Genomic DNA, 12,979 nt, shown 5'->3' with positions numbered 1-12,979 from the left:
GTCCCCTTTTATAACCGTTGATTGGGTGTATGGCCCCTTTTAGTGGGATAAGCGCTCCAAGGGGCTGGCTTATGTAAAAACGGCCTTTGACCAGCTACATAAAGCCAATTGACCTGCAATTGGACCTGCATTCTGATTGAACAACGGTTGATCAACAGTTGACCTATAGTCTAATTGAACTGCAGTTGGTATAGCTAGTTGTTTGTAGTGCCAGGGGTTGATTAGTCAATTGAACTAAGGGCTGACCGATTACATAATACAGCAGCCCTGACTTTTAGGTCAGGTCAGGTCTAGGGACGGTGCGCCAAATGAGCTAAACCGCCAAAGCCTCAAAACTCTTGATCACAACGTATAAATACTGTAAAAACACTGTATTTACACTGTATTTTTTCGGTCTGGCCTTTGTATTATTAGGGTGTTTAGCGCTATTAGGCCCTATAATTACAAGGGTTATAGCACGTATCTATAGTGATTGATTTTAGCCAATTAAATCTATCGCATTTTGATAATCCTACTGCTCTTCTTAAGCAACAATACCAACAACAAGCACCTATAATTATTTGTTTTAATTATTTCAAATAATACAACGTATATCAAAATGAAGCTCTTCAATTGCTGAATTAATTGATGTAGTTTTTTTGCTGTATGATTTGTATAGGTCTAGCTGTTGCTCAGCTGTTGCTGAGCTGTTGCTGAGCCTTCGTTGAACTTTCGTTGAGCCTTCGTTCAGCCCTTGTTGAGCCCTCATCTCTAATTAGAATCAATCATTCTATACCTTTGTTATACTCATTCGAAAGCGCTTTTAAAGCTCTATTTAATGATATAATCAATTTACTATAGGTCGCGTTCTTTAAGTCGTTATTCTAGTTAAAGTCAATTATAGAAACGTTTTGAGGCTTTGGCGGTTTAAGTCAAATGGCCCGCCGTCCTAGGACTCAATTTATACCTAACGAAACGCATGATTCTTCTAGGTAAACACTACTCATTCTGCTAATATATCTACCTACCTAGGTAGCTTGGAACTTCGAACAAGTCCTTATGCACCAGTTACAAACCCCAGGACCACCCTCAACGAAGGTATAAGCACATCCGCACCCACAGGTACATGAAAAAAGCGCCCTGCATTTACCACACCTCGTGTGACCACACCCATCCGTACCGCGAGGACTCCCACATCTCATATTATTCGCTGGTGTGGAATTATTCTTAGAACACATGTGGCATTTCCAATGTAAGACAGGCATGGGCTTACTCTTAAGTTGGGGGCCTGTAGGCGACGTCGATATGCAGGCTCCGCTGCGGCAGGGCGTACACAGCGCCTGTCCCCTCTTCCTTAAAGCAAAGCGAGGGCAATTATGATTGGGATTAGGGCAGACACAAGGCTCCCACACTGGAGCGTTCTTAGTGCGTTTACACTGACATCGAGAACATCGCCAGCCTACTTGTTTGGGTGATCCGCAGTTCGTACATTGATAAGGCTGTGTAAGACAAGTCGAGCCGCAGGTATCTTCCAGATCGGGCGCAATCTCTATTGGTGTATGCGAGTCACAGGCTTTCGGGGGCCCGCGCCTAAGTAGATTCTTGGCCTTTGCTATTGGACAGTATATCCATTCAGACGACTGGTGCCCACATGGGTAGAAGGCGTAGTAGAGAATGCAACCACACGTCTTCATTTTTGCTAATGAATACCTACCTCAGCTTCGAATAAGTTTCCACGATAGACTGTATCTAAAGGGGGGAGCACGGCAGTTTATATGGCAAGTATGCGATTATTGTTCTGAACCATAGGAGCAAAGAATAGGGAGCTACCGTTAAAACAACGCATTGTGAAACTACTACATTCTTTCATAGGATGAAATGAACAAAGAATCATGGGTACTATGGCCATTGTGTAAAAAGAGGGATGGCTTGTTCATGTGTAGCTATCCGGGGGCTTTCACCAAGCCACTGAATCATCACTGATATGTTGGAAATAGGTATCTTTAATCATTGGTTATTCACGTGACTTCCGTTGAGACAAGAGCGTGGTAGGTTTAGAGAAAAGTTTTCGTTTATGGACTTAGATTTCTAGAGATTGAATACATCATCGATTCTATGAAGAATCTATTGCTCTCTCTGATACATATCATAGCGGTAGTACCCTAGGCACCGAACGACAGGAAAAATTAATGAACAATAAAATTGACTTCTGATTCCATCCCCTATCTATTTTTTCCGCGCAGGTATCCCCATTTACCAAGGCTGAATCCCCATAGCCCGAATAACCTTACCAACGTCCTGATCCCGCTTCCCCGCCACAACGTCCCGTATGAACTGTCCGCCCAGCGCCGGGTCCAGGGCACCCATCTTGATATGAAGTGTTAGCCATATATTTTTAAAAGCATCATCTGACGGGGAACTGGAATAACCAAAAAAAAAAAAAAAAAAAGACCCCTATACGAAAAAGGGGTATAAAAAAGGGGCAAAAAACTAACCTCCCTCCACTTCTCCGGAGCCATGCCCGCAAACCCCGTAGCCAAGAACCCAGGCGAAATGCCCCAGACCTTAACCCCGTCGTTCCTCAGCCGGCGCGTCCAATCGCGCATGAGCATATTCAGTCCCGTCTTGACGACGCGGTACATGGTGAGCTCCATGCCGGCCCTGGGCTTGGGCCACCCGGCGGGCGGCGCCGCGTTCAGCCTCTGCAGGCCGGGATTGCCGACTTGGACCTCGGTCTCGGCCATGGAGGTGGTGCCGCTGGTGACGAAGAGCAGGCGCGGGTCGGCGGAGTTGAGCAGTAGCGGCACGGCGAGGGTTGTGAAGAAGTGGGTACCGGAGACGTTGGTGTCCCAGGTCGCGTTGAAGCCGTCGCGAATCGGCATCTTGCCCTCCCGCACCTCCGTGTCGAAGGTGCAGCCGCCGTTGTTGATGAGCACGTCCAGGCGTCCGTACTTAGCCTCCAGCGTGTCGACGGCCGACTCGAGGGACGCGTCTGAGTTGAGGTCTACCTGCAGGGTGCTGAGGGACGAGGGGGACGCGGCGGTCGTCTCCTCCTTCAGCTTGGCGATGGCGGCCTCGCCTTTGGAGATGGTGCGGCAGCCGACGATGATCTCATAGGGGATGTCCGTCTGGTAGAGCGCCTTGATGATTTCGTAGCCGAGGCCCGTGTTGGCGCCTGTGACTAGGACGATCTTCTTGCCTGTTGCCATTGTGAAGAGATGTAGGTAGATAGATGTGTAGATGTGATGGCTGCTGTAGCTGATGCGTATGATTCCTGATATATCGAGTTGTGGATGTGAGATGTGTGATAGAATGCGAGAACAGCAAGACATTACACACTGGCGAGACAAGCCGTTTATATACACCACCACGCCTTAACGATGCCGCATCATTGCTGTTAGACAAGCGTATCATCCATATTCTCCGTCCATGACATTTAGCTAATGCTGGTTCGCGTCCGGCTCTAACTATTCAATACTGATTCGGTACCTGACTTTTGCCGGGTACATATGTCCTGATTACGCAACATTTGTCCTAGAAAAGCGAGAAGCCGTGAATCCGATTGGAATATGTGTGTGTTATGTTGAAGTGAGCGGTGCTTGTAGGTGAGGCAAGGCGTTACGTAAGGTAGAGCAATAAGCGAAGACGCGATTAAATAAAGAATTATATTAAAATACCTAATTTACGTACCGCGCTTATACCCCACAAATATTATGGCACGGACCATATTGCCACACTGTGGCGGGTGCAGCCAATTATTTTAGTTTGAGCTCACTGAGATAAGAAGTAACGTATTTCATTCTTTCCATGACACTTATTATCCCGTTCTTCACCGGCGTGACCGGTGTAGTGACAGATGTTACAAGATAATGCCACTTCGTTGACAAAGTTAGTCCGAAGACCAATCACTTTAAATCGCGGCCTCATCCTAGCACTGAAATTATAAGTAGGCTTATCGGATCTGCTCCGCGTCTTGTGAAGGTACATACCTGTGCATGTATACGTAATCAATCTTCCAATGACAAAATATCCGATGCTTGCTACTGCTACACTCTTGCATGGCCCGAACCATTTCTTATCGAAACGGGACCAATAGCTTCTTTCTGCTGCATCAATGAATAAGTTTATACATAGATTGCTTTTCCTTTCCTATGCGGGAATTTGCGGCTTATGCCGTGGATGTCTTCACAAACGTCTACCCCAGCCTGCCCAGCGAACCCAGCGCGCCTAAGCTTCGTTCAATCCAGATTACAGGGATCAATGTAGCGTGTGATAGACCAGGGAGCGATCATACGCCGAAGGATGTATCGATATGAATCCCGATGCGATAAATCCGTAATAGACGGGGCTTACCCTAATAATATTGACAAGCTGAATTTCGACGTTTCTTTGCATGTTTTTTATCATCATGCTCATGGTCCTGCGACGTTATTCCTAATCCCCCCCTTTCTCCGCTCCGCGGAAGCGAGAAAATATGGTTCAAAGAACCGCAGATGTGAGCCAAACCGCCCAGATAATCATATGGTTCCTTTTCGTCGTATCGGTCTTCAGCGTCGGCGCTGGCCTAGGAACCAAGTATGCGTTGCTTCGGAGGTTTGCGCGGGACGACTGGCTGATGCTCCTGGCTCTGGTTTGTAATTCGCGATCTTTCGCGTCTGAACCGGACATTGCTGAATTTTGTTAGGTTATGTACCTTGCTCAATGCATTACGATCTCCCTGGCGGCGTCTCAAGGTATCGGGAAGGATATGGACACCCTGAGCGACGATGCGATAAACGGCTTTCTGAAAGCCGAATACGCTAGCGTCCCCTTTCAGATTCTGAGTTTCGGGTTGGTCAAGTGGTCGATTGCTATTTTCATCGAGTATCTTACACCTGATGATTTCCATCTACATGTGGACCTGGGCATTCGCGTGGTGGTCGCCCTATGGCTAGTTTCTGGAATATTCAGCGGCCTCTTCCAATGCGCTTTGCCGACTCCATGGAATTATCTTGACGGCGCTCGCTGTATAGACCGGGTACGTCCTCTAGTACCACTATCGTGTTGAAGACAAGTCATTAACAAGAGAAGCGAGCCTGGTGGACATACGTTGGCGCGCTTAACATCATAACTGAAGTGGCCATCATCGTTTTATACCTCCTTGTCTTGTGGAATCTTCGGACGTCCCGAGCGAGGAAAACTATGGTGATCTCCATCTTCTTGACGAGAGCCTTGTAAGTCTTACCCAACTGTGGTATTTGATTGATACAGTAAATATTAACAATTTGTTCCAGTGTGATCGCGGCAGCGATAGCGCAGCTTGTCGTATTCTACAAGGCGTATTCTGACCCTAATGTGACTCGGAGCATGTGGCTCCCTGTAATCTTGAATCAAGTTGTTATATGCGTGAGCATACTAACAGCTTGTTTACCATTTCTAAAACCTTTCATGGAGAATCTACATTCGGGCATTGTTCGCGTGGAAAATGTTGTTGCGGATTCCCAGGAAGAGTTATCTCACGGCAGGACTGGGTCAACCCTATTAACCCTAAGCGACTTCACTAATTCAGCTGCATGTTCTCATCCTTCAAACAGATCTACTGATAGATCAACTATATGATAATGATAATGAAACTTACTGACTGCCTACTGTTGTTGAATCGTCCTCGAGTGAATTAGAATAGATGTGAGATCCGTACGATAATATTATCGCCTAAGCTAAAGAGGGGTATTGACGAACCACTCGCATCTAGATCCTTCGATGTTTCAAAACTCACCTTGGTTAGAATAATCAGATATCCCGTCTGACTCGGAGATAGTAATATAGGAGAAACTCATGGCGGACTTAGTATACCATTCTCTCGGTATTCATCATTTGCATACTGAGGTATGCTAACTATGGGACGGAACTGCCGGCAGTTCTAGTGGTCTACCCGCTCACCCGCTCCCGCTCCAGCGCCAGCGCCACTCGCCGAAAAGCAAGGTGCTGACCGTCAGCACACATAACGCTAACCGTTTTCTTCCTTTCATTTCCGCCATCTGTGTTCATGCCTAGCCCTTATCATGCGCAGCACTCGTTGATGAGATATTAAACATAAGACTGAGACTATTCTACAAAGTCAGCGCTGAAATGCTGTGAAATGTCGTAGAATGTCGTGGTACGGTGTCTCAATAACACACAACCACATGGGTCTAGAATCTTCGCAACGAGGTTGAGACGCGAGCAGCAATGCGAGGGAGGCCATGCTGTACGAGCGAGTCGTTACAATCGACCCAAAGAAGTTAGACGATGCCATCATTTCCCAACACAGAGGCGATTGCAACCCTCCTCCAGAAATTCGGGAGGCGGGGGCGTACGGATTACGACCAGTAATCTGCCACGGCAAACGCTATAGGTAATATTAAAATGCAACACATTCGTCCGCGTGGGATTTTTGCGTTGCGACGGTTCCCTCACACGTATGCATGCACGTATAAAAACATCCCCGCTGATCTCTACAACGTGCTAATAAGGTCTAAATACACCCTGGCTTAGATAGGCGACTAAAGGTAGGTACCTGTCTAGTAGAGGGAAACGAGAGGAATTCTCTATCTACTACGACGGCAGCAGATTTCGATACATCCATCTTCCAACCACACACTCCTTCTCCTGTTTGCTTCGATGTTGCAGCTGAGCTTGCGATGTCGAACGAATAGGCAAAACTAGACGATGCGCAAACCTGTGAATTATTCATTCGGCGTTACTTGAAGTTGCGCGTACCTACCTAAGTTTTCCTACAATTATCGACGACAATGGATCTCAGCTTGATATCGAAAGTGGGCACGCATACGAACACGTTAGCTCAATCGAGTACCGGGCCAACTTATCGCGATGACTTCGCGTTAGCACGGCTGGGAAAGAGGCCTGTCCTCAAAAGAAACTTTGGGTTTATGGCAATTCTCGGATTTAGCTGTACGGTGCTTATTACTTGGGAGGGATCATTGATGTATGTCTTTTGTCTCGCGACAAATGAACTTAAACATATGGTAGCTAATGCGAAGACAGCGGGTTCATCTCAGGACTACAAAAGTAATAGGTTCCCAGTATTCCGCGTTGCGAATAGATTTACTAAACTTACGGTAACAGTGGAGGTCCATCTGGCATTATCTACAGCTTCCTCGTCGTCTGGGTGGGCACGCTCTCCGTATTCGCGACACTTTCCGAATTGGTCTCGATGGCACCCATTTCCGGCGGCCAGTATCACTGGGTTTCCATGCTGGCGCCCCCGTCGTCGCGAAAGTTCTTCGGATACATCACCGGTTGGTTGGAATTAACCGGTTGGCAATCTCTCGTGGCGTCCGGCGGGTACGTGACGGGCACTATGATCCAGGGCATCATCCTACTGACGCACCCGGACTACGCGGACAACATGCAAAACTGGCATGGCACTCTACTATTCTGGGGCGTCGTGCTTCTGAGTTTTGGTATCAACACTGCGGCTGGCTCTGTCCTTGCGAAGTTCGAGGGTCTCTTCCTTGTCGTCCACCTTCTCGGATTCTTTGCTGTAATGTTCCCGTTGGCATTGTTGGGTGAACACTCCGATTCAGTGTCCGTCTTTGACACATTCCTGAACCCCGGAGGCTGGCAGACACAAGGACTGGCTTTCTGCATTGGAACTCTTGGGAACGTATTCGCTTTCCTTGGTGGAGATGCTGCAATTCACGTGAGATTCATCTTTCCTGGGCATGTGTGATCTTTTACTTACGCTCTAGCAGATGTCGGAAGAGATCCGAAACGCCGCTGTCGTGGTCCCTAGATCTCTCTTGACAGGTCTTTTGGTAAATGGAACTCTAGGCTTCGGCATGTTGATTGTGACTTTATACTGCATGGGAGACATCGACAAAGCGCTAGCCGAAAACCCTCAATACCCCTATATGTCCATTTTCAAAAGCGCCACAGGTTCAACTGCTGGAGCCGCAGTGATGGCGGCGATCGTCATAGTTATGGCCTTCAGCGCTACAACTGGATGTCTTGCATCCACCTCACGAGTATACTTCGCTTTTGCTCGTGATCGTGGGCTCCCGGGCTGGAGAATATTGAAAAGGGTCAACCCTCGAACAGGCATCCCGATCTATTCCGTTATCACAACTGCCGTCATTGCGGTTATCCTTTCCCTCGTCAATATTGGAGACTCCACCGCTTTCAACGGTGTGATTTCGATCTCAACTGCCGGTTTATTTGGATCTTACCTCATTGCAGCCTCGTTGCTGCTTTACAGGCGGGTCACCGGGGGTATCGGTGTAGCGAACGACAACGACGTACTAACCAACACCGTCGGTTCAAGCCTGACTTGGGGTCCTTGGCGACTTCATGGAGCATTCGGAATTGCGAATAACATTTTCAGCTGCATCTACCTCGTGTTCATCTTCTTTTTCAGCTTCTGGCCGCCGGCCCTAGAAGTAACACCAGAGACCATGAACTGGGCTGTGTTGGTATTTGGCACCGTCATCTTGTTTAGTGTGCTCTATTACGCTGTGTGGGCTAGGAAGGTGTATTCTGGACCGATTATCGAGTCTATCCCATACCCAGGGAGTCCAAGACCCCCGTCTTGATGAGTATCATCTACCTAATTATAGAACCCAGAAAAATATGAATATAGGTACTTAATACCACAGAAAGGTATTCCTTCTGCCAGGTGTACGCAGGTGCCGACATACGGAAGAATTGGCCATCAAGATAAGAAAGATCACCACCCTAACCCTGTAACTTACCTAGGTATATTTCATGTAAAATCTTATCAACTACCAATTCCGAAGCGCTCGGGAACAGAATGCGCAGGAGCATTAAAGGGGGAAAGGGGTTGGTATGTTCCAGTAGGCACCTAACCAACAACTGATGAATTGCGTTGGTTCCTGGGATTAGAGCCCCTTACATAACGTGTAGTATGCCACAAGCAAACTGCATAGTGAGTCTACATAAACTTCCGGTCTTTGTCTGGTTTGGCGAGGACGTAGTAAGTCCCTACCTATATTCATACTCCTTGTCTCCCGTCAATCATTCCAAGTTTCCATTTTGCAGAGCTCCCGGAGTATTAAGATTGTTTCACATCTATACCACATACTATATCTTAAATTGTTCGCGGTTATGAAGGACTCTCAGATCCTTGAGCTCAGCGTTCGTATTGCAACTAATACGGCTAGAGTTAATGACTACTTGTCCGCCAACAACCTGCCGCAACCCTCCTTTGATGTGAACGCACCCTTGCAATTTGTTATCTCCCCTAGCGAGCCCGAGGTCGCGGCAGCGCACCAAGCCGTGCTCCATGACTGCCGAGAGCTTCGTGACTTGATGCTCGGGCCCCGCGAGTATCTGACGAGCTTCCAGCATAATGAACTAATAGGTCAGCAAGTTGTCACGCGCTTCAAATTAGCAGATGCTGTCCCGATCGGTGGGGAAATTACTTTCGCAGAGCTCGCCGCCACCACTGGTCTTCATGAAGTCCACCTTCGTAAGATACTCCGTCTTGCGATTGCTCAGCATATTTTCACCGAGCCACGTCCCGGTGTCGTGGCCCACTCAGCAGCATCCCGTCTCATCGCTGAAAACAAAGTGCTTGCCGATTGGCTGCGATACAGCTCCGATGACCTTTGGCATGCGGCGTACCACATGAGCGATGCCATGGCAAAATATCCCGGTTCGGAGGAGCCCGGCGAGACGGCTTTCGCTCTGTCTAATAAAACAGATAAAGACATGTTCCGGTTCTTCGCGGAGAACCCGGAGCGGTCGCTGCGATTCGCAGCCGCCATGCGCTTCTTTACCCAGCGACCAGGTTTAGAACCAGAGCGTGTTGTAAATGGCTACCCCTGGGAGAAGATCGGCGGAGATGGTTCCGGAACCGTCGTAGATGTGGGAGGCTCTCACGGTAAAATTAGCATCGCGCTAGCTCGCCGGTTTCCGTCGCTCAACTTTATCGTGCAAGATTTAGACGAGCCCGTAGTCCGAGACGCCGAACGTCAGCGACCGGAGGAGGTTGCCAACCGCGTGCGCTACATGGTCCATGATTTCTTCACGGAGCAGCCGGTTAAAGGTGCGGACGTGTACTTCTTCCGGGCCGTTCTGCATAACTGGTCAGACACGTATGCTACAAAAATCTTGCAAGCCCTTATCCCTGCGCTGAAACCCGGGGCAAAGATCATACTGAACGAACCTGTGGTCCCAGAACCTGATAAGATTCCCGCGGGAAACGCCGCTCGTGTGCGAGCTAATGACCTCGTTATGCTTGAACTTTTTAACGGTGGAGATAGGGAGATGGCTGCTTTTAAAGAGCTTTTCGCCAAAGCGCATCACGGGTTCCAGTTCCATGGCGCAAGTCAGCCTCCAGGGTCTAACATGTGGATACTGGAGGCTGAATGGATGGGAGAATAATATAATAAACATGAGCGTCAAAACTCGAGAAAGACAGGGGCCCTTAAGTAGTAATTGGACCGGAATGCATGTGATAGAGCTTCACACATCTCTATACACTAGAAGCTAAAGATAGCTTGCCACATACAGGTACCTACCTACCTAGTACCCTGACAATGGGAGAGGTTGTCCATGACCTATTCTAGTGCTCGCCTTTAACGCGTAAGCTGATCTTGAGACAAATATTTAGAGTGTCTAAAGTACTCTCTAATTACCTGTACCTACCTATATTATTGGTACCAGGTACGCAATATCAATCATGGTCACATACTGAAACTATACCATTCACATCACGATGTTCATAATACTCGGTACCAAAGGTCTGAATGTGTGCATTGCAGCAACAAGGTCTTATTAACATTGTGGCGCTAATTGTATATGCTGTAAACTTATAAACATTAAACATAACATGGCGTAAATAGAACCGTCAGCTTTATACTATCTTATACTGAACTTGAACTCGCTTATCTTCCTTCATCAGACTTCAACTACCTACTTTAGTACTCAATCCGTTGTCGCTTTGAGGCCGATTCTTCCCCATCCTCCAACTCGCGCTTCTTTGACAAGGTGCAGTACGTCTCGTCAGTCTCCGCGTCTTCGGCCCAGGCGGTGAAAGGGCTTGGTTCGCGTGTTGGTTGAAGTTTTGTTATGCTGGCGTCGCGGCAGTAAAGAGTATTCAGCGGTGTAATAGCAGGCATCTCTTCCTCACGAGGGCTTGGTTCGTGTGTTGGTTGAAGTTTTGTTATGCTGGCGTCGCGGCAGTAAAGAGTATTAAGCGGTGTAATAGCAGGCATCTCTTCCTCACGAGGGCTTGGTTCGTGTGTTGGTTGAAGTTTTGTTATGCTGGCGTCGCGACAGTAAAGAGTACTCGGCGGTGTAATAGTAGGCATCTCTTCCTCATGAGTTCTTGGGAAGAACCCTGGATCCTCGGAGTCCTTGGGACCAGGTATATCGATGACTATGTTGCGCGTGGTGTAATCCTTAGTTTTATACACTTCGTCGGGCTGGCTAACTTTGGTATGCATCAAAGCGGCAGGGTTGTTTTCTGACCTTTTGCTAGGCACCTCGAGAGCCATACGAACATTATACCCAGACTTCTCGATCACTTGGTGAGCACAGGCAGCCATCAGCGACTCTCGGTAAACATCAAAGTCGTAGTCTTCCTCAAACTCACTCCAGAGGAAATCAGTAGGCGTTGCCCCTTTTCGGTAAAGAAGGACTCTCAACCGACGGAGGAATTCCCGACACACCGCGTACGCAACAAGCCCTGTAGCCCAACTCTCTTGAATATCATGTTTGAGAAAACCCTCCATCATAATAGCATCATGTGGTAATTGGATGCAACCTTGAGCAAGGATATGCGGGAGTCTCTCTTTCAGGAGCTCCCTTCGAGAGTCTTTTCCTTCCAAAAAGGGGTCGATAACCGCAAACTTCGTAACTCGTCGATCCATATATTTGTTGGAATATGATGCGTCCATTGCGCCCATCTTGATCTCTAAGATGAGGGTGACCCAAATTCCTTCTATGCGGATAGGCCAAAGAGTGTACGGGCGATCCCGCATAGGTCCGAACATGGGATGTAAGCAGACACTTGTCGAGTCACTTGTTGACCGAATTTTATCAAGGCCCGCCTCGAATGTTCCGTCTTTGGAAAAAAGATCTATCTCAAGTTCGTCGTCAATTGCCGGTGTCGAGACTGCTCGCTGGTCGGCCAAATGACGGTGTTCCCAGAACACCGCTGAGCTGAGACTTGAAGAAGATATGGGCCTGTCCCTCGAAACTTGAAGCTGGTACATCGCTGACGCATCAGTCTTGAATTTCGTTACCAGATCATTGATCTCTTTAGTCAAAGTTTGCCCCCATCCGAACTTGATAAAGCTATTGCGGATGACTCGCGCCGCACAGGTTGGTTGTGCAGAAGGCATGTTGACTACAGTTGAGATTCTCTGACCTTAACGTAATGATATGATATTATGTTGAGATGATACCTGATCGAACTAATCTGTAAGTTGCAATTGTGTTGCTTTGCCGAGTTCCAATCCTTTCTCTCAGGCTGACTAGCTAGATTTATACTTGACGCCCTCAAAACAAGTCCTTGTTCGCCTCGACCTATTGTTCATCTACGCCTTAATTGTACTACAACCAAGGTTCTATCACAGCCTCGGTGACTGCGTAGGGCTGAACGAGATAAGTTACAATCGTCTCAAGTGAATACCAATGTTTCATGATGGTGATTGAAGTTTCAACTCTGATAGGAATCAATGAACGCAGTCAATGACTGCACCGTAACCTTTGAATTCTTTGTGAAAGGACTAACGAGATGACGGATGCAGCAACAAAGGCAGCTATTGCTATCAATTAAATTAATAATGCGATTGTTCTCACAAGCGCATTATACTATTGTCTTCTCGAAGACCACTTGTCTCAAAAAAAGCCCCAAATTGTTGCGTATAACCTTTTCACAATGCCGTTAAATGAAAGAATTTGGTATTATTTGAAGAATAGAAGTACACTCATACGACAAAGATAAAGCTGACCAGTACGTACTCTAGTATCACCTGTTGATTCTCGAAAATAA

At 47.5% G+C, this 12,979-nt stretch overlaps 6 protein-coding genes across 6 annotated transcripts; 3 read left to right on the top strand and 3 right to left on the bottom strand.

Annotated features, from left to right (window-relative positions):
• Positions 1-891: 891 nt before the first annotated feature.
• Positions 892-1,984, bottom strand: F4807DRAFT_385746 (uncharacterized protein). The gene has a single exon (XM_047995831.1). The coding sequence runs from the start codon at positions 1,671-1,673 to the stop codon at positions 1,008-1,010; it is 666 nt and encodes a 221-aa protein (XP_047856547.1). The 5' UTR covers positions 1,674-1,984; the 3' UTR covers positions 892-1,007.
• A 45-nt stretch (positions 1,985-2,029) lies between these two features.
• On the bottom strand, positions 2,030-3,989 carry F4807DRAFT_417317 (NAD(P)-binding protein). Its single transcript, XM_047997226.1, has 2 exons — positions 2,475-3,989; positions 2,030-2,346 (listed from the first exon to the last, which is right to left on the bottom strand). The coding sequence occupies exons 1-2, from the start codon at positions 3,309-3,311 to the stop codon at positions 2,233-2,235; spliced, it is 951 nt and encodes a 316-aa protein (XP_047856546.1). The 5' UTR covers positions 3,312-3,989; the 3' UTR covers positions 2,030-2,232.
• A 102-nt stretch (positions 3,990-4,091) lies between these two features.
• On the top strand, positions 4,092-5,657 carry F4807DRAFT_417310 (uncharacterized protein). Its single transcript, XM_047997225.1, has 4 exons — positions 4,092-4,609; positions 4,664-4,996; positions 5,050-5,192; positions 5,253-5,657. The coding sequence occupies exons 1-4, from the start codon at positions 4,454-4,456 to the stop codon at positions 5,575-5,577; spliced, it is 957 nt and encodes a 318-aa protein (XP_047856545.1). The 5' UTR covers positions 4,092-4,453; the 3' UTR covers positions 5,578-5,657.
• A 752-nt stretch (positions 5,658-6,409) lies between these two features.
• F4807DRAFT_417308 (amino acid transporter) lies at positions 6,410-9,112 on the top strand. Its single transcript, XM_047997224.1, has 4 exons — positions 6,410-6,943; positions 7,003-7,026; positions 7,084-7,660; positions 7,713-9,112. The coding sequence occupies exons 1-4, from the start codon at positions 6,750-6,752 to the stop codon at positions 8,547-8,549; spliced, it is 1,632 nt and encodes a 543-aa protein (XP_047856544.1). The 5' UTR covers positions 6,410-6,749; the 3' UTR covers positions 8,550-9,112.
• Positions 8,769-10,579, top strand: F4807DRAFT_472824 (putative O-methyltransferase). Its single transcript, XM_048003047.1, has one exon. The coding sequence runs from the start codon at positions 9,082-9,084 to the stop codon at positions 10,360-10,362; it is 1,281 nt and encodes a 426-aa protein (XP_047856543.1). The 5' UTR covers positions 8,769-9,081; the 3' UTR covers positions 10,363-10,579.
• A 319-nt stretch (positions 10,580-10,898) lies between these two features.
• F4807DRAFT_458226 (uncharacterized protein) lies at positions 10,899-12,326 on the bottom strand (the record flags this gene model as incomplete). The annotated part of the gene is made up of 1 exon (XM_048001171.1): positions 10,899-12,326. One exon carries the CDS (start codon positions 12,324-12,326, stop codon positions 10,899-10,901), a length of 1,428 nt encoding a protein of 475 aa, XP_047856542.1.
• Positions 12,327-12,979: the final 653 nt, after the last annotated feature.

This window comes from Annulohypoxylon truncatum (assembly GCF_022578515.1).
Source record: "Annulohypoxylon truncatum strain CBS 140777 unplaced genomic scaffold F4807scaffold_8, whole genome shotgun sequence".
NCBI classification, from domain to species: Eukaryota; Fungi; Ascomycota; class Sordariomycetes; order Xylariales; family Hypoxylaceae; genus Annulohypoxylon; species Annulohypoxylon truncatum.
Note: the sequence above shows the minus strand (reverse complement) of the source record. Positions and strands in the feature narration are given on the sequence as shown.

Coding starts and splice junctions, on each gene's coding strand:
- F4807DRAFT_385746 (XM_047995831.1), bottom strand. CDS start 1,673: ATGAAGACGTGTGGTTGCATTCTCTACTACGCCTTCTACCCATGTGGG.
- F4807DRAFT_417317 (XM_047997226.1), bottom strand. CDS start 3,311: ATGTCTTGCTGTTCTCGCATTCTATCACACATCTCACATCCACAACTC. Junction 2,347..2,474: donor CTCCGGAGAAGTGGAGGGAG/GTTAGTTTTTTG, acceptor CTTCATATCAAG/ATGGGTGCCCTGGACCCGGC.
- F4807DRAFT_417310 (XM_047997225.1), top strand. CDS start 4,454: ATGGTTCAAAGAACCGCAGATGTGAGCCAAACCGCCCAGATAATCATA. Junction 4,610..4,663: donor GGCTGATGCTCCTGGCTCTG/GTTTGTAATTCG, acceptor GAATTTTGTTAG/GTTATGTACCTTGCTCAATG. Junction 4,997..5,049: donor GCGCTCGCTGTATAGACCGG/GTACGTCCTCTA, acceptor TAACAAGAGAAG/CGAGCCTGGTGGACATACGT.
- F4807DRAFT_417308 (XM_047997224.1), top strand. CDS start 6,750: ATGGATCTCAGCTTGATATCGAAAGTGGGCACGCATACGAACACGTTA. Junction 7,027..7,083: donor TTCATCTCAGGACTACAAAA/GTAATAGGTTCC, acceptor TTACGGTAACAG/TGGAGGTCCATCTGGCATTA. Junction 7,661..7,712: donor GTGGAGATGCTGCAATTCAC/GTGAGATTCATC, acceptor ACGCTCTAGCAG/ATGTCGGAAGAGATCCGAAA.
- F4807DRAFT_472824 (XM_048003047.1), top strand. CDS start 9,082: ATGAAGGACTCTCAGATCCTTGAGCTCAGCGTTCGTATTGCAACTAAT.